At 35.1% G+C, this 20,172-nt stretch overlaps 2 protein-coding genes across 5 annotated transcripts in view; one reads left to right on the top strand and one right to left on the bottom strand.

The window, feature by feature from the left end:
• Positions 1 to 614: 614 nt before the first annotated feature.
• On the top strand, positions 615 to 12,905 carry LOC137406675 (acetylcholinesterase-like). Of its 3 annotated transcripts, XR_010979938.1 has the most exons (6): positions 615 to 674; positions 4,594 to 4,743; positions 5,794 to 7,048; positions 8,573 to 8,754; positions 10,674 to 11,991; positions 12,754 to 12,805. XR_010979938.1 is itself a non-coding variant. In XM_068093288.1 (5 exons), exons 2-5 carry the CDS (start codon positions 4,617 to 4,619, stop codon positions 12,879 to 12,881), a joined length of 1,692 nt encoding a protein of 563 aa, XP_067949389.1. In that variant the 5' UTR covers positions 615 to 674; positions 4,594 to 4,616; the 3' UTR covers positions 12,882 to 12,905. The 3 variants fall into 3 exon arrangements, 2 of the variants coding, with proteins under 2 accessions (XP_067949389.1, XP_067949388.1); XM_068093288.1 differs by lacking the exon at positions 10,674 to 11,991 and having other exon boundaries at positions 12,754 to 12,905; XM_068093287.1 differs by lacking the exon at positions 12,754 to 12,805 and having other exon boundaries at positions 10,674 to 12,265.
• A 64-nt stretch (positions 12,906 to 12,969) lies between these two features.
• The window catches only part of LOC137406677 (GRB2-associated-binding protein 1-like), a 44,470-nt gene continuing 37,267 nt past the window's right edge, over positions 12,970 to 20,172 (bottom strand). The window contains exons 12-15 of one of the 2 annotated variants that reach the window (XM_068093289.1): positions 19,816 to 19,915; positions 17,132 to 17,215; positions 14,002 to 14,083; positions 12,970 to 13,360 (exon numbers count right to left, since the gene is read on the bottom strand). In XM_068093289.1, coding sequence (XP_067949390.1) covers positions 14,024 to 14,083; positions 17,132 to 17,215; positions 19,816 to 19,915 — 244 coding nt within the window. In that variant the 3' untranslated portion in view covers positions 12,970 to 13,360; positions 14,002 to 14,023. The remainder of the gene's footprint in view (positions 13,361 to 14,001; positions 14,084 to 17,131; positions 17,216 to 19,815; positions 19,916 to 20,172) is intronic. The other variant, XM_068093290.1, reaches the window with a different exon arrangement.

Raw genomic sequence — 20,172 nt, 5'->3', positions numbered from 1 at the left:
GGTTTTAGTGAAGAAGTAACAAGTTACGAAAGAGAAATATTTTTGTGACCTCAAAAAACTGTCAGACCTCTGTCAACTCCCGGCTTGACTGGGAGAGTTTGATCGACAACAATAATAACAATAATGGTGCTAGCAGTAATATTGATAACAATAACAGCAGTCAAGCGCTGAGCAATATTAACTGAAGTACATGTAATTTGCTGGTAAGGTAGGAAAAGTGGCCCATTTTGGCGACTTCAAACCAAAGACTTTGAGCTAGCAGACATTTCAGGAGTTTTCTAAACTAACCTACTAGGTGTAAATACTGGTGCGGGAAATGCCTTGTTATATATTCAAGAAACCGTTGGCTAGTTGCAATCATTTAAACTTTAATTTTTTTTCATCATCTGATAGAATCTGCTGTCACTTGGGTAAAGCCGCTGCCGATGAAGATTCATTTTATACATGTAGTTCTGCTGCTAGCTAGTACGTATCTTTCTGTACCATCTTGCAGGTATTGTTGGAGCACTGAAAACAGCTGAACTTATGAGCAGAGATGAATCCGTTAGCGGAAATAATTTTTATTTTCGCTGTTCTTCCCTTTGCATATTCCAATGTCAATGACCCTACCAAGATCAGACTTCAGAAGGGCTGGGCTACTGGTAACCGTCACAGTGTACTTGATGGTACCGTTGGTATGTCTAAATCACTGCCTATGCCTATTCCATGTTTAAAGATATGTCTATAACACTATGTCTATAACACTATGTCTATAACACTATGTCTATAACAATATGTTTATAACAATATGTCTATGGTATGTCTATAATACTATGTCTATGGTATGTCTATAATACTATATTTATCGTATGTCTATAGTACTATGTCCATGGTATGTCTATAATACTATGTCTATGATATGTCTGTAATACTATGTCTATGGTATGTCTATAATACTATGTCTATGGTATGTCTATAATACTATGTTTATGGTATGTCTATAATACTATGTTTATGGTATGTCTATAGTACTATGTTTATGGTATCTCTATAATACTATTTTTATGGTATGTATATTATAATACTATATTTATCGTATGTCTATAGCACTATGTCTATGGTATGTCTATAATATTATGCCTATGATATGTCTGTAATACTATGTCTATGGTATGTCTATAATACTATGTCTATGGTATGTCTATAATGCTACGTCTATGGTATGTATATAATACTATGTCTATGGTATGTCTATAATACTATGTCTATGGTATGTCTATAATACTATGTTTATGGTATTTCTATAATACTATGTTTATGGTATGTCTACAACACTGTCTATGGTATGTCTACAACACTGTCTATGGTATGTCTACAACACTGTCTATGGTATGTCTACAACACTGTTTATGGTATGTCCACAACACTGTCTATGGTATGTCTATAACACTGTCTATGGTATGTCTATAATACTATGTCTACAGCACTATGTATATGGTATGTCTACAACACTATGTCTATGGTATGTCTATAACATTATGTCTATGGTATGTCTATAACACTGTCTATGGTATGTCTATAATAGTATGTCTACAACACTGTCTATGGTATGTCTATAACACTGTCTATGGTATGTCTATAATAGTATGTCTACAACACTGTCTATGGTATGTCTATAACACTGTCTATGGTATGTCTATCACAATTATCCTCACTCTGTTTTGAGTGCGCTTAATAATTGGTCTTTCAGTCTGAAAATTGATGTTTTTTCACTCTTGAATATCAAATACAAAAATCTGAAAAAGGCCAATTTGTAATCGTTGTCTTAATATTTGCCAAGGAAACTTCAACAGCAATGGTGTTACAATAACACATGAAATATTTAACACATGCCTTTTTCTTCGCAACAAAAGCCCTTTGAGGGTTCAGATTTGATAAGATAAATACGGTTCGTTTACACTAGGACAATTTTTTGGAGTTGTGTTCACGCTGAGAGAATTAGAGTTGGAATGACTTCTAATATGTTTACGCTTTAAAACACATTTTGCCAAAGACTTTTACCTGAATAGAACATAAAAGAGTATAAAAAATCATGCAAACATCGTTTTATATAAAGTCTCACTTCCTGTGGTCGGGTACGTTCAGAAAATTTGCATACACTTGCATTAAGCTGATTTTTTTACACTTTTTGAAGCTTAGAACCAGTGCTAAAAAGTAAATATTGACTGGAAGATTTTTATATTAGTCTAAACTAACAAAAAAGTCTAAATTCTAATAATAATTAAAAAATTAATTAGTCAAAAAAATATATTTACCAGTTATTTGATATAAAATTTTGAGTATTTTTTTAAACACTTAGGAAAGAAAAACTTGTAATATGTGGGCATCACCAACAAAGTAAAGAATGGAGAAGTAGAATTGTTGTGATTAAGTAACCCTAGCTACTTTTTGAAGTGGGATTTTGTAAGGTAAAAGTTAATGTCTCAGTGATCTGTTATCAATTCGAGGCCTGGCATTTCCGCTGCCACGGCTACCCAGCTATGATGTCATTGTCTAAACTCTTATAATCTTAAACTCAGTTTTTTACCAAATCAACTTAAAACTCCAACTATAAGAAATAGGTCACTTTTTTAGCCAATGAGAGACAACATTGATATCCATTCCAATCTGATTGCTTATAACAATAAACAAAAAGAAGAGTCGCTCCGTTCCTTCATGCAAAAAATGATTCGAAAGTGTGAAGGTTCAGAAAAAAATTTGTGGCTTCAACTCAAAAACTATTTGCTCAGTATTTATTGATTTTGATGCTATTTTGAGCTGATATGTTTTTAGGGAGAACGGAATACACCACCATTATGTTTGTGTTTTCAGCGTTATCGCAAAACATTTTTATGTTGTACTCCATCAATTGACAGTTGTTAAAAGCACACAAACATAATATGTAACAATTTTGCGTAACAATTGTTACATAATATGTAACAATAACATTTCATCAATTTTGCGTTGTCGTCTGAAACAAAGCCGTTTTTTACAATTGACTTTTGTTTTACACCAAACATACTTGGTCGGTGTAGAAGCAACTTGACCAACTCCTCCTGGTGTAAGCACACCTATATACTTGAAAATATATATTATATATATATTATGTATATATATATATTAAAAATATATACTTGAAAATATGGGTTTCAGCTAAATTAGACAATTTTAATAAACATTTTTTACTAATCACAAGTTAGCACATTCAACAAACTGCAGTTACACATGTTTGGCATATGTTAACAGCGCAAGACGGTCCTATGCTGTAACTGTTTAAAATTCTTTTACTGTTTTAAGTTAGCTATAGAGTAAGCATATGTTTGTCTTTATAAAAAGTTAATTTAAACAAGAGTTGTCATTAAGGAACTCATTGGTATGATTTGACTGCCCTCTAAGACTCTCTGTTTATGGGTTAGTAGCATTATGGCAGCACCAAAATCTGGGTCGGAATAAGAATAGTATGACTCTAAACATACTCCAATGCATCAAATAGATACGTATTCATCATAGATGCTCTGCTGTTTACACAATATAAAATACCATTTGATACATTTTTTCTTTAACTTTTTGTTGATGTGCTGGATGATGAGTGTAACAATGTTCATTTTAATCTTTCATAACTTTAGTCACCCCCTAAACCTTCTCACTTCTGTTATCGTCGCTGTAGATGCTGTTTAAATTATCAACCGACCTGATTATCAGCACATGATTGATATGGACTTTATTTTTGCTAGTCAGAGGCATTCAAAGGATACTATAGCATTACACAAAACATCTATAAAAGCTATTACACATATAACATATATTATAATAATATAATATATTGTTTTTATTATTTATTATAAATATATTATTTATATTTATGGTTTTTTGAAATAATATATTATTTATATTTTATATATAGTATATTATGCATAGTAGCTATATAATACATATATAAAATAATATTGTAATATAAATAATATGTATTATAAATATACATTGTAAATACATGATAAATATATGTGTGAATAGAATTCATGACAAACTAGCATATATTTTAAATTTTAGAGTTAAAGGGAAGCATAACAGGGCATAACATAACAACTTAATTATTAAATTAAATTGAAACAGAATATTGGATCAAATATGATACTAGCCCAGCTGATCTGCCCATTAACAGATTAACTATAACATGACTTAATATAATTTAGTATTATATAATCTAATGTAACATACTATAGTACAATACAGCAATAGTACAATAGAGTTTTATATTATATTATGTATACTTTATATTATATCATATAATATAAAATTGAATTATACAACGTAACACAGTATAACATGGTGTAATGTTGCATGACATGATATAATAGTATTTCATTACAAAAGTATACATACATTTTAGCCACTATATAAGAATAATATAGCAACACCTTAAAACTTAATTATCTACAAGTTGTCTATTGACAGCGGAACTGAAGTAAACCCACTTTCATAGCAAAACTCCGCATGGATCCTATAGTAACAGCAGTGACTTGTCATACGTAGACGACATTTTATGTTCACCAGTGCATTTTTGTTCTATTTTAGTACATGAATATCTTGGAATACCTATGGGAAAGCCACCAGTTGGAAACTTGAGGTTTAAAAGGCCTGAGCCAGTTGGTCCGTGGCCAGGAGTTTTTAGGGCAACCAAAAGATCGAATGCCTGCTACAATGTGTACGATGGCGTCTTTGGAAGTTAGTCTACATACATTTTATGTTGCATACTTCACTATCACTATACTGTTGCGCGGGTAATGAAGAAGGTTTTCACTAAAAAATTATTTGTTGATCAACATTATTATTCAACATTCACCATTTTAGCTTCAACTTGAAGGTGTTTATTTCTCTGTGTGTTGTAAGTTTAATTAGGTCTATGCTATATGTACCTAATTTTTATAGTATTTGGGAGAAGTCTGGGCTTGTATGTGTTTTAGTAGTTCAAGTGCTAGCTGAAGCGCACGTATTTTAACCAAATACCATTGAGGATTGGCAGGTGTAATAAGTATGTTTTAATTATTCCATTGGTGAGCCTGTCTGTAAAACCGATGTTTCCGAGTTCAATTCTAGTGCAAAGCATTTCAGAAGATATGAAAACAATATTTTATTAGGTCATTTTAAGACTACTCTAACGTTTTCACACATAAAAACATAAAAAAATAACTCACTTCGTGAACTTTGACTTTTTTCCATCCTTTTCTCTGCTATTATCTGATCGAAACGAGTGGGCAAGTGAAATACACAGATAATTTTTACGATTGGTTTTTGCACCCTTGCAAACAACAGCTCGTACCTTTAATTGGAAAGCCCTGGTCTATGCCAAGTTAAAAAATAACATCTGTTTTAGCTGCTGTAAATAGTAAGTTCTGTATGCTTAGCTTTTGCTGATAGCCAATAAATTTGAGTGATTTTTATATGAAATTTACAAGCTTGTTTCGGCAATCAATTTTCAGCTAGCAGAATTAATAAAAATCACTTTGTTACTGTTGTATCGCGAGCCTGAGAATGAATCGTTTCTCAAATTAAATTAACAGTTCTTTAATTTACGCTAGCTATTTTAATTTATATAATAAAAATTGCGTGTATCTAAAGAAATTCTTTGGGCGCTTTTGATTAAGTGATTTCATTAGTCATTTTTGCAAACACTATCCACAGCGACGTGATTTGTGTCAGAAAAGGTTCCTGTTTATTACGCTTATTACTGTTTATTATTTTTCAGTCTACAATAAAATTAATGTTCTGTTTTAGAATTTGCCGGCTCAGACATGTGGAATCCATACGAGCCACAAAGCGAAGACTGCTTGTACATAAATGCGTGGGTTCCAAACCCAGACGATCAGGCAACTAAGAAACCGATTATGGTTTGGATCTATGGTGGTGGTTTCTACAGCGGTAGCAGCACCCTTGATGTTTATGATGGACGATACTTAGCTGCCTCGCAAAATGTCATTGTCATATCGATGCAATACCGATTGGGAATTTTGGGTTTCCTCAATTTAGAAAGTGAAGATGCACCCGGAAATATGGGCCTTTTGGATCAAGTGATGGGTTTGCAGTGGACGCAAGATAACGCGGATTTCTTGTATGGAGACAAAAATAATGTTACTATTTTAGGTGAGAGCGCTGGTTCAGTTTCAGTTAGCCTCCACCTAATCTCTACCAAAAGCAGGAATCTCTTTAACCGGGCGATCATGCAGAGCGGCACCTCTGTAGGTGACTGGACATTGATGAGTTCAGAAAGCTCTTGGTACAGACTGAACACTACGATATTCGGCGCAGATGTAGGGTGTAAAGAACGTACGAGCCATGTGCCGACACTTATGAAATGTTTGCGAAGTGTAGACGCAGGTGCATTGTTTAACGGCACCTGGGCACCCACCGGACTCATTCAGTTTAGCTGGCTTCCATCCATTGACTATTACTTCCTGTCCGAAAAACCAGAGACCTCATTAAGAGAAGGCAGATTTAAGCGTTGTCCGATTCTTATCGGATCAAATGAAAACGAAGGCTCGTGGTTTTTGGTATATGAATTTTATGATGAATTTCATCGCTTCTACAACCAGCCGGAAATAAGTTTTCCAATTCCATATTCAAAGCATGTAGAGTACATGGATCAGGCTTTTAAATATTATCCCCAGTGGCCTGAACACCTGAATAAGTTTGGAAAAGATGCGATCACGTTTCGCTACACCGACTGGCGAAATAAAGATGACAGCACATTAAATCTGAAAAATCTTGACATGGCCGTTAGTGACTACCACTTTTTGTGCCCGACCAACAAATACGCACACTACTTTGTACTAGCCGGCCTTGATGTCTACTACTACTACTTCAGGCATCGCTCATCTAGAAACGAGTGGGGAGAGTGGATGGGCGTGATGCACGGAGATGAGGTCGCCTACATGTTCGGTGTGCCCATCAGACCGGACAGTTCCTACACTGATGATGAAAAGGCGCTGAGCATGCACATGATGCAACTTTGGGCCAATTTCTCGAAAACTGGGTTTGTAGTTTCACAAATTTAAGAGCTTGTAGAATAATCACTCTCTGTACTATTTCATCGCTAAAAAGACATGTTTTGAAAGCTTCTCAATATTTTGCTTATAAGACATGGAAATGTCTCAGCAAAACATCATTAGGTATTTATTTAGGCAGCTGAGAAGGAATGTCATGCTGTGCTGGCTTGTATCATTTCTTGCCAATTTAGATTAATCTGACAGTATGCGTGTCAGCACGTTGTCATTTATAAGCACGCTATTTTGGTTTTACGGTTGCCGAACACAGCTGTCACTGCAAACACGCAAGAGCAGTCATTAGTTCAGTAGTGAAAGAGAAATTTAACCAATATAGGCATTGAAACCAGTCACTAGAGTGACAAAAAAAGTACCTCAAGTCCGCCAAAACCTAAAAAGGCTATGCTTTAAAGGTTGACTTGCAACAAAATTCAGATTACAGTTATTTGTTATCAAAAGATTCACAATGTCTTACTCTGTTGTGTTGTAAGTGCCAAATATGTAAAAATGTGACTACAAGCTCTTAAAAGCTCATAAACAAAAAGTCGTCGTAGATTGGAATCTCTTTATTTCTCTGACGTAACTATTACAGTTTGGTTATCGTCTTGTCACGTATATTCTCACGTGAATTGAAAGGCCAATAAAAAGCTCAATATAAAACTCGTCGTAGCACTAGTTTATGACAAACACTTCGGGTTTTACCGAAGACCCGTAACAAATATAGATGCTCGCTACTTTACAGTTTTGTTTCAGCCTAGTCTAATTGGCAAGTCATAATCTGATCATGTGACCCAATACTTCGCAAATAATTTTTGCAGCATTTTTCGATTATCACAGGTGACCAACAGGCTCGTCATGATTATCAGACAATGATGTGTACTCCTTCGAGCTAAGGTTAAAAAGTTTAACGATTTTTTACGGTAAGTTATAAGATATCAGTGCTAAAAGTGACAGCATTACAATGACGATAAAACAGACGGGTAAGAACAATAGACATGGTTTTATTGAATGCGTGAAGTATATTTGTGAAAATATTTCGACGAATGAGGTTGCATGAAAGTGTAAACAGAAACCATCCTGTAACAACTACATCCCATTTGAGCCGTTTTGGAAAGAGAATCCAAACTACGGCGGTGTTTTAAGTGTTTCAAGGTGTTTCAAGTTCTTAAAAGATCAAAAACTTCGTTTTTGATCTTTTAAGAACTTGTAATCACATTCCCACATATTTTGCACCTACAACACAACAGAGGAAGACATGGTGAATATTTTGATACCAAATAACTGTAATGTGAACTTTGTTGCAAATCAACCTTTAAGTTTTGACGGAATTAAAAACATGCTTTGTTTTTTGCCAGCGCTATACACAATAACTCAATAAATAATTTGATTATTCAACATAGTTAGTCGTTTGCATTCAAAAAACATTTTTATATATTTTGGTAGACTGTTACAATAACTAAATAGGCTTACTAATTATGTGAACCTTGGCGACCATTTTGAAATGACTTCTGTAGAAATCCTAATAGCCAAGGAGATCGATCAGGCCGGTTGGACTGGCCGACTGCTACGCCTCTGGGAAGGGAGTACTATGAGCTCAGTGTGGAAAGCATGAATAATCCAACATATGGCAGCGGGCCGAGGACCGAATATTGTGCTTTTTGGGAGCAATATTTGCCAAAGCTGGTGGTAGACACAGGTGAGTAAAATATATCCAATCATTTAACTGGTAGAAGCTATTTCTCACGGCTACATTACTAGTATAGGATCTTCTCTTTGTAAATATCGTAACGTGAGAGTTATCTTCTCTCTGGTCTTCTGCCAATGAGGAAATGTAGGGTTGCCAATTAAAAGTGGTTGCTATGTAAGTGCTGTTAAATGTAAGCGTATATCTTTATTCATTTGCCTTGTTAGCCAGGAATTCTCTTTTTTCCATATTTTAATACCAGTTGACAAAAATCTTGTACATAGATTGTCATATGAGATCATTAACCTAAATATGTGTTATATAACAAAAGTTATCCCTTCTCTGCTCCTAATGTTAATAAGTTAACTCCTTTGTTTATCTTGTTCATTGCTAGTTTACCATTTCGTATTTAATAACAATTTCATATATCAATAACAATACACATTACATGTATAACAGAATTAATAAATATAACAAATTTTTACCACTGCTACAGTTTCAACTATCAGTTCACCATTTTTACCAAACACGCATTGATTGATCATTTGCGCAGGAGTTGTCTCTCCTTTACTAATGAAGACCTAAAAAATAGTTAAGTAGAGCTTGATTTGGGCTAGCTAGAAAGGTGGATACTTTTACAATCATATGGATAATGCACTTTCTAGTAGCCGAGGTAGTCTGACAGAACCTCAGAACATTCATGCATGCATGATATACTTTTTGTAGGGTTTTGTCACTAAATCACATGCATTGTGGGGGTATCTTAAGCATTGCTATCTTATATGACACAAAGATATAGCGGCCCAATCTTGGTACAAAACTTCCATTTAACAATTCCAAAACAAAATGCTTTTGTTGAATAGAAAAAGAGTTTGATTATGTAGGTCAGGCATCATTGAAATAATAATAATTGCCATTCAGATGTGGAGACGATTCCTATTTATGAAAACTCCTTATTATGAAAAAGCAACACAAATTCATGTAGGCCTACTTGTCTCCATGATGTTATTACTCTGGCATTTATAATTCTAGAAACCTTGACCCCACTAGGTGTCTGCTCAGTTTTACAACTGCATAATACAAAGATAGGAATAATGACAAGTTTCACTGATAACAACTTGGAATTGTTTCCTCTTATGTTTCGAATTTAGATTAAGGCTTTTATCTCAGCAATAGCATCCATTTTATCGAGACCAACACAATCAATCTGGAAGCTTGACCAACTTTTTTCAATTGGGTTTGAAAGAATCGGCACACTCAATTTTGGTAACAGATTCTTCATGGTGGCTTTTGTATCAACCTCAATGGACATTTATGACTTTGGTTCTTGTACAATATAATGATTATGACCAGCTCTGTCTGTATGTCCATCTGGAAACTTTAAGATGGTTTAGTTCAGTTCAAAGGTTCAATTTTCTCTCTTTCTCTTCAACAATCCGTGAGGCCGCGGGCAAATCATCTGTCACATCAAGGTAAAAATATACTCTAGTTATACGCAAAGCTGCCTATTTACCTCACTCATTGCTTCACCTGCGAGTCGTATGCATTACCGCCCGCCATACTATACAAATTCCAAAGATCTACTACTAGAAATCCTGCCTGTCGTGCCCTGTACCTCACCCCAGCAATTTAGCTCTTAACCACTTCTACACAACAGTTTTGTCACCCATGTTTTTCTTTTTAAATTTTCCCCATAGGTGACAGGTGTGCAGTGGACGAATGCATTTCATCCGCATTTAATGTATGCATAGTTCATTCAACATTTAAAAAAACTAACCATGGTTGCTTCAGCTAGCTTTCCTCAGCATACTAACATCTCTCTACCAGCATCGTGCTTGCTGTTACAATACTTCAGAATATCCAAAATCAAATTTTTGTTTATCGCAATTTTTATTATTCATTGTAATAATTAAAAGCATATTGTTTTGCAGCTGACATAAGCGACATGGAAAAGGAATGGAAGGAAAAGTTTGCCGAGTGGAACACCCAGTACATAGTGAACTGGAAACACGAGTATAATAAATATATGCAAGAGCAGTACGGGGAAATCGATTGTGTTGAAAAGTCAGAGGCTGACCGATAGCATCGAGTTAATCGCAACATTCTTCTGGCGCGGGTTATTGTTTTCTGTTAGCGTTTGAGTTTTATAGTAATTATATTAAGGCAATTGCAGCAGGTTTGAACGCACATCAGTCATTATATTTAAACGGATACTTCATCAGCAAATTCATGACATCAGCAAACCAACCTGACACCCTAAGGCACAAGAAGTATACCGGAGGTACATGTAATTACCATAGATCTAGTACACTAAAATGGATATATCTTTATTAAGACATATTTGTACACATTAGCATACATAGAATAAACAAATCGAATTCGTCAAGCCATACCATGGCCTATTCAACGGCTGTGACATCGAGCGATAAAATTACTTTGACTAAAGGAAACTTGGAACAGTCAAACCGATCTAAAACCCGTTATAGGGATTACGAGACATATAGGCAAAGAACTTATTATATTTTGCCTGGCAACTTCATTGTGTATCATATTTTACTTTGATAAAACCCGTGACAAAATATAGATAGGGGTGATGAGTACATAATTTGCTCCTTTGTTTAAAGTTGCCTTTTCTATTGTCAATATTTTGTATTTATATTTCTACACGAGTGCTATTAAGTTTGGTTCTTACAGCACTGCGACTGAGTTTCCTTATTACGTACGCAGTAATTTCTCTTTATTAAAGGCTGTGTGAAATGGGAAGTGTTTGACTGTACATTGTATTTTAGCTAATATCGTAACATATTGTTATGTCATTTTTCTAAAAGGTTTGTTCTCCTTTATTAGTACAACGTTCATCATTCAGGATTTATTCATTTGTCGTAATTTATAAACTAACCAACCTTCAAACAAAAATGGTGATGTAAGACAACTCCTAAAGATTGCCATGTCATGACAGGAATGCGTGAAGTGCATGGTGTCATTGGTAATAACTAACTGGCTTTGTATAGCAATTACACATGTTTTGTTAACATTTTGCAAGGTCGTCTTTTTTACCCAAAGCTGAAATGGATTGACGGAACATCGAAGTTCATGTACTATAACCAAATCACTTGCCTCCTAATTGGCAAAACTTGCATTCAAATGTTTCTTCTATGCGCTGAAACTATCTGCAGTTTGCATCCTGTTAGTCCAGTGGCAGGGAACCTTGACAACTGGAGACATGTCCAGTCGAGGAGAGCAATTAAGGTTGGCTGTCATCCCTGTCACCAACAGTGACATTTTGCTGGAAATTAGACTCCAACCTGATGTTTGCAGGTCAAACAATCTAGACCACAAGGTCATGAGTCCTCTCATAATTGTACCATACTAGTTTGCTTGACAGTCAGGTGCACCGTGAGAGATTGTAATGGGTAATTTATATATTCATAACTGCCACAGGAAGTGGCAAGGTGGCTGTGGTTTGAGTGTGCGACTGGAAATCGGGAGTTTGCGAGTTGAATTCCTAAGCGATTTATTTTTTGTTAGCGTAGCTTCTGTCTTGTAGTGTAGATTGCATTTCTAAATGGAATTTTGGTTCATTGGGTTCACAACCATAAGTTAACAAAGACAACTGCCGTCAATAGTAGAGTTTCCTTACTGCCACCTTGATGAATGGTTGGTCTCCGTACGGCTAGCGCATAATTCAAGCTGATTACCAAGCCTACTTCATTTGTAACCATGGTAGACCAAGAGCCTTGCCATGAATAAACCTGATATTTTTGTCCGATCTACTGTCATGGCCCTGATTATTGGATGACAATATTTTAAAGCCCCACCAGATCATTAACAGTATATATTAAAAGTGTTAAACTAACATGCATGAGAATCCCCTAAGAATAAAATCTTGTATCCTAGGATTAGCCCTAACGCCCCCATGTATAACTGGCTGAAGTCCTCGGAATGCAATACAACCTCCTCAGTGAAACTAGCCATGCCATTGGTTAATGCTGTCTTGCTTGTCTTTTACAGATGAGCTGACTTCAAATATGTGTATAGATACAGGAAGAGCAACAAGTTCAGCAGCAAGGATTAATCCGTCAGGAGTTTTGGCAACATTACTTTTCTTGGTAGTAGCAAGACTCGTAGGTGTAGTATAGAAGAATTGGTATCACGCAACATATGGACGTGATAACAAGTACATGTGACTTCTGGGGAATCGTTAGCTTGTATTGGCATCTAGGTATAATTCATGTAACTATATACATGTATTTTGGTTTTCATAATATCAACTCCATATTATTTTGCAAATTTTTACACCTACATATATGCAAAAATTGAATTCATGCATTAAGTAACACAAATAATCTATAAATAGAATATATAATTAAACTCACACAATATATAGAAAACGATATTTCTATTGGTCAATTGATAAACCTAATAATCTTACAAGTACAAATATTTTGATTGAGTTAGCCTGGAAAAGCCATCTGTTAAATACACCATGGATGCAGATCTACACGAAAAAATGAAGTGTCTGTCGACATATTCTCTGGGAGATATGGAACATAATTCACACGTGCGCAGCAGCCATAACATTCCACTGCTAGAATCACCATTGCAAAGCATTGGAGCTCTACAACACAATCATAAGCTTGAGAAAAAAAAAACATAATTTAACTAACTAATAACAACATAATAAAGCAGGACAATGTAAACAGAATGACAAACATGATCTGTTGGAATGAAGAGACACACTACCATCTACTAGTACAGAGAGACTCACTACTATCTACTAGTACGGAGAGACACACTACCATCTACTAGTACGGAGAGACACACTACCATCTACTAGTACGGAGAGACACACTACCATCTACTAGTACAGAGAGACACACTACCATCTACTAGTACAGAGAGACACACTACCATCTACTAGTACAGAGAGACTCACTACTATCTACTAGTAGAGAGAGAGGCTCACTACTATCTACTAGTACAGAGAGACACACTACTATCTACTAGTACAGAGAGACACACTACCATCTACTAGTACAGAGAGACTCATTACTATCTACTAGTACAGAGAGACACACTACCATCTACTAGTAGAGAGAGACACACTACCATCTACTAGTACAGAGAGACACACTACCATCTTCTAGTACAGAGAGACACTACTATCTACTAGTACAGAGAGACTCACTACTATCTACTAGTACGGGGTGATGTCTCCCACAACACTGGCTCAAATCATAGTCAGTATAATTAATTCACCTGCGAGTCAGGAGAAACTGAGCTATTGGTGGTTTTGCCGAATAGAACAGTTGGACCGAGGAGTGGCTATAGGAATATTTCTCTACAACAAACGGTTTCTGAATTAGAGTTCGCCATTCGAATACGTGAGAGATATATTACATACATTGTATGAGTGAGAATAGAATGATCCTGACTAGAGATTGAGACCACCACATTATAAAATGACTTGTCCTTTCATTAATGCCCCTCAACTACTGCATTCTATAGTGCGACTTCACAATTTCTACAAGAGTGCAAAAAATAACTTTTGGAAATACAAATTAAACATATTTGATGATAAAATTTGAAAGAATGAAATATTGGCTTTGATTTTGATTGACGAAAAAACAGTTTTAAAACCCTCTTTAAATATTACTGACTCATTAAATTTGAAATTGATGCAAGTTGGACTTTGTTTGGTTTATCAGTTGTCGAGGAGCGGAGTTGCTCAGGTTTAACAATTACAGACAGTAATATTACAGCTACTCTTTAGACTAAACAGCAGCAGCTATTAGTATATTCAGTACAGACAAATGCTCCCCGTACTGAAAATGTCGATATTGAAATTGCTCTACTTTTTACAGCCGCTATGCTCTAAATTACTGCAACTAGTACGGGTCACAACTATCGGATCCAAACATATGGATCACCAGAGGCAGATGAACACTGACCGACCAAATTAATTAAGAACTGTTGTTTGCTCTCTGCTTTTCATAACTTTTCAGCTAGAAGAGCAGCATAATACCCGTAACAGAAAGAGGCATCCGATGAACGCCTGCCAGCAATATCTATTTACTATGAAACAAGCTTTTTTGATAACAAAAAGTTGTAAAAATATTACTCAGTAAAACCTTTTTTACATAAAGTTTTATATTCTTTGTCCTGAATTGATTATGAATTTCTAAATGCGTCAGAAAGCTGCAACATGCTTCTCCAATAATTGTTATACACCTGGACAAAATGTGACCCCGCAATTTGGCGCTGGAAAAGGCATAAGGGCATGAGCAAGTGCGTGTCTCAGACTTTATGAGAATGATTACTGTATGTTTAGCAGTAGCCTAATAATTATGCCATAAACTATAATTATATTGATAATTTGTCTGACTCGGACATGTTCAATGTAGAATGGAAAATGGCCAAAAAATGTAACAGCATATTTGTGACATTTTTTATGGCATCAGCCGATGTAAAATTTTATGCTGATTAATCTGGTATTGAAATATTTTTATAGACCATGTAGTTCAAAGTTATGACAATTTATTTGCACCCTTGTCAAATATTAGGTGTTAGCGAATAGTTTATTATGTCCAGGGAAAAATTAATTTGGTAGCGAAAGAGTTGAATTTAACGTAACAATGAAAAACCCTTTTTACTTGTGTGTTAATTTTTAAGATATTTCTCACACTCCTTACATAATATAATTATTTTGTTGCTATGTGTAACTTTGTGCAATATTTATTAAAAAAAACTAGTTAAATGCTCGGCATTGCTTGAGTAATAAAAAGTTTTTGGACAGAAAATCTATTTCTATTTAACATATACAACATGTAACATTCTAATTTTTAATCTTCATATCATGTAAAAGTGTTTTTTGTGCGGTTCAAATGATTTAAAAAAAATTAAACAACGGTAAAGATTTTAAGCTTTTCCAAACAGCTGTAACTTTTTATTAACAATTTCATATCATGAAAAGTGTTTTGTAAAAATAAATTAAGAGGAAAAATAAAACTGTAAAGGTGTTTAAATATAAATGTGAAATCATTAGCAAGTAATGACTAAATATAGTCTATTTTGCAAATAACACAATGAAAAATTATTTGGTATACAATTATATGATTTTAGTTGGTTTCAGTGTTCGCATCGTAAGGCGAAAACATCATATAGAGTGGTATGGAAACCCATAGCAATTATCTAATGCAAACACCTCCTGGTAAACACCATCAAAATCACCATCATTGAAAAATAGTAACAAAACATTATTTTAACTTTAGTAACTATAGTTACCAAAATAACGTTGGTGCATTTTGTGATTATGATCTGAAAGAAAAGGTAACATTACAATGTACTACATGAAGTAATGTACGTATCATGGAGAGTTCTCACCTTCGAGACAGACATGTAACAAAAACACCGAATCTAACTTGAATGAATTTAGCTAACAATACATACTCAAAGGAAGTTTTAGTTAGTATTTTAGTAAACCTCGAACCTTCGACTAACATTTTATCCCTTATCTGTCTGCGAATCTGTTTCTTCCATAATGGATAATTCTGAACTGAGATAGCGAGCAACATATTTTTTTTCCAGCTTTGTGGGAGGTATTTTGGGAAATAGCAGATCGACATTTTTGTTATTTCATCGTAATCAGTACAACAATGTCCAAACTTTAATTTCAAGAGAAATTTTAGTTGATATAGTATGGCGGAAAACAAAGTCGCCCTAAAACAAAGTCGCCCTAGTATGGCGAGGCCAAAAATGTATCGTGTTTCATAGAGTTGGGCAAAAATATTTTATAGCAGAGGCATCGTAAATCGTGGGCACAATGTATCAATTAATACATCAGTTAGTGTGTGCAATTGAGAAAAAGGTATACAGTGTATGATGGGAGCGATAGAGTTGTTAGAACTGCATAGCTTAGTGGTTCGTGAGTGAAAATCTTTGTGAGTTCAAATTCAGCACGAAGCGAGCTTTTCATTCCAAGATTTTAATAGCTATAGCAAGACAGACAAGTAACAACGACAAACTGAGATTTATAGATTATCAGAGGCATTTTAGATGGTGGAATGACTTAAAGCGTATTCTTATAAAAACAAACTTAATCTGACATAAAAGGGTTTTAATCTAATAATTAAAACCTATCTAATGGTTTGACTGTATTCTCACCAACACTCTAAAGCAGCTTAGACAAGTTGTAACCAATTTTAATTCCTGTTGCTTTATACGCACAAATGAGATTATTATATTTAGAAATACAAAAAGTAAACTTAACATTTTAAAGAAAAACCAACGCCGCTGGCAGTTTACATAAAATAATGTAACAAGCTTCACTTATGGTACACCACCTACATGTATGTTGAAATACATTAGGAGAAATACTATAGTCACTTACGGGAGCTGGCATCGGCCGCCCCAATCCATGGGAAGGGGAAGTGGGCTGAGGTAAAGGCGCAGCTGTGGGAGGAATGTCATATATCTGTAAGAGACAATGCTGTATGACCATAGAAATACTCCTAGTAATACCTTCGCGTGTTACATATTGGTGCAGCTAATTAAAATCTTCATTTCCTTCATGTTGCTCAAATATTCAATTTCAAAGGAAAGCATGCAATGCCATCGAGTGAGTCTATGATGAATTTATAAAACATTGAAGAAAATGTACAGATGATCATTTGTAATAAGCGTGAATGAAATAAAACCATAAAATTACATCACTTCTTTTTTATTATAAGGACTTTCCGTCTTTGGCTATTCTCATTTCGTTGCCACCATTGTCAATGGTATATCCCGTTACAAAATATACTGTGACCATCTGCTTAGGAGATTCAACACGGGAGCCATTGTGACTTAATGCCCTTCCTAACACCACCAATGATCCTTCTGGGATTTGAACCACTGACCTACTGACTGTATGCCAGCGCACTAACCACTGAGCTACGACTACTTCTTATTAATGGTGAACTTACACAAAATTTTAGTAGATTTTATCAGAAAGTACCGATATTTTTCTATCATTTGCGATTGTTCTTGATGTTTGAGGTGATCTGAATGCCAGCATGTTTCAAGATTAAAATCGATTATACTTGATCACGGTTGAAATACTCGGACCAAGCAAGTGGAATTATGATACAGTTGCACTTTGGCAACTAGAGACCGACAGAATACAGAAGCGTAATGCTGTGACTTGAACACAATAGCTGATATCAATAACGAGAGAGACAGCCAGTCGAGCAACTAATCACATCAGTTTTGGAGAATTCTTGTTCTTCTGAGCGTTTTAACCAGTGATCATGTTTTGTCGATTTTAATCTTAAAACATCGAGGTAGTCAGATCACCTCAAGCATAAAACAATCACAAATGATGGAAAAATACAGATACTTTCTGATAAAATCTACCAAAAGTCTTTGTGTAAGTTTATCTTTAACTCAAGTATTTCTCCTTATGTGACTGATTGAGTACAGCAATCATGGTAAAACAACTGCAAAGCGCAGCATATTTTGTCCTAATCTGTTAAATATAAGGAAAATATAGAAATATAAATGATTAGAGGAATGCCCGGCATTGCACGGGTAATAGAATAAGTTTTTGCACAAAAAGTTGATTTTTATTAATATACACTATATACATACAACCTTCACCATTCTACCTTTTAAATGAAGGTGTTTATTTATTTCTGTGTGTGCTATCAATTTAATTAAGTTTATGTTATACACACTTAGTATTTATACCCTACAGGATGAAATTATTCTTGGAGTTAAATTTCGCGAAAATTGTCTTTTCATGCATGTTCGCGGACTAACTTATTCACGGATGAACACATTCGCAAATAAATTGATCCGTGAAAACAGCTAGCAATAGAGTAAAACCTTCACACGCTTATGCCACGTGGTCAGGTTTCTATTTAGCGGGTAAATTTATGTCGATCATGCTAAGCTATAAATTTTTGGCTGCATCCAGGTTTTCATATTCATCGATTTGGAGGCCTTTCATGAACCAACAACTTGTGGTAAGTTATGAGTTGTTTCAACGTAAAGAACTGCGCGAGAGATTTTTGCAATGACGATGCCATGCCAAATTCCGAATAACTTGTGACAAACTTGAATAATTTTGTAAAGAAGTCGGTGCATTGGCAATGGGCTTAACTCAAAAGCTCCGGCGATAATTTTAAAAGAATTTGGAACTCAGCTACGTTTACTAATGCTGCTTAGCGGCTAGTTTTTAATTTGAGGTAGTAGTTATTCTCTCTTGAGTTAAAAATAAAACTATTATTCGCGGATTTTAATAATTCGCGGAATTTACTGTACGTGAATTCGCAAATTACTAAATCCATCAAACAATTTCATCTTGTAGGGTAGTAGTTTGAGGAAGTCTTGACACGTATTTTCCTTCTAGTAAAACTTTTATTAATGGTGCATATTTGGTCAGTAAAATGAGCATACAACGCATGCGCAATGCGCATACAAGGCACTAGCAACGCACATACATTGTGGATACAACGCCAACACAAGTAATTAACAACGCATTAACAACAAAATATTTATAGTCTGTTAATAAAACAGGTCTAAAACATTACACAAAGTATTCTATTTGTTATCTGTTTTAAAACAGGTCTAAAACATTCCAACTCCTTTGTTTATGACAACCCTGAGCTCTTTAGTGCGTTTTTTCCGTTGTGATGCTAGTGTATGCGCATTGTATCCGCGATGTTTGTGCATTGCTAGTGCCTTGTATGCGCGTTGCGCATGCGTTGTATGCGCGTTTTACCGACCTAAGATGCACCAAAATTTTCTCCTAGTAAATCAGTTCAAGCGCTCTAGTTGAAGCCGTGGATATTTGAACCAATTGTCATTAAAGGTGGCGATTGGAAGGTGTAATACGTATGTCCACAATGATTCCATAGTAAAGCAAGTAAGCCATGCGGCATAGTGGATAGCACGCCTGTCTGCAGAATCTGGATTTCTGAGTTTAATCCCAGCGCAAAGTGGTTTTTCCGTTCTTCAAACTTTACCACTATAGCTAGACCCCCGAATGACAGATGACAAACAAACACAGATTTTTATAGATGGAAGATTCACCTGATCTGAATCCGAGTCTCCATTATGACTGGAAGATCTGTCCGATTGGTTGTCAGTAGGTTCATTTGTTGAATTATTGTAGTTGCCTGAGAGATCCTCACTAATCACAAAAGGGAAAATGAACGCAAGTAGAATAAGTTAAAAAAAGATAAAATAAAGGAACTGGAAGAAAAGTTGAAATTGTTTTAAGACTTTTCATGTGCAACGAAAGCAGACGCAGACACAATAGCAGATTGCATCTATTCAAGTACAAACAATCCAAGGTAGTATAGGATATGTGAAGCACCAACACACCTCTACTATAACAAGGCTAGTAGAGGATATGTAAAGCACCAACACACGTCTACTATAACAAGG

This window comes from Watersipora subatra, chromosome 10 (genome assembly GCF_963576615.1).
Source record: "Watersipora subatra chromosome 10, tzWatSuba1.1, whole genome shotgun sequence".
NCBI classification, from domain to species: domain Eukaryota; kingdom Metazoa; phylum Bryozoa; class Gymnolaemata; order Cheilostomatida; family Watersiporidae; genus Watersipora; species Watersipora subatra.
The sequence above is the reverse complement of the archived record's forward strand: the minus strand, read 5'-3'. Positions and strand labels throughout refer to the sequence as shown.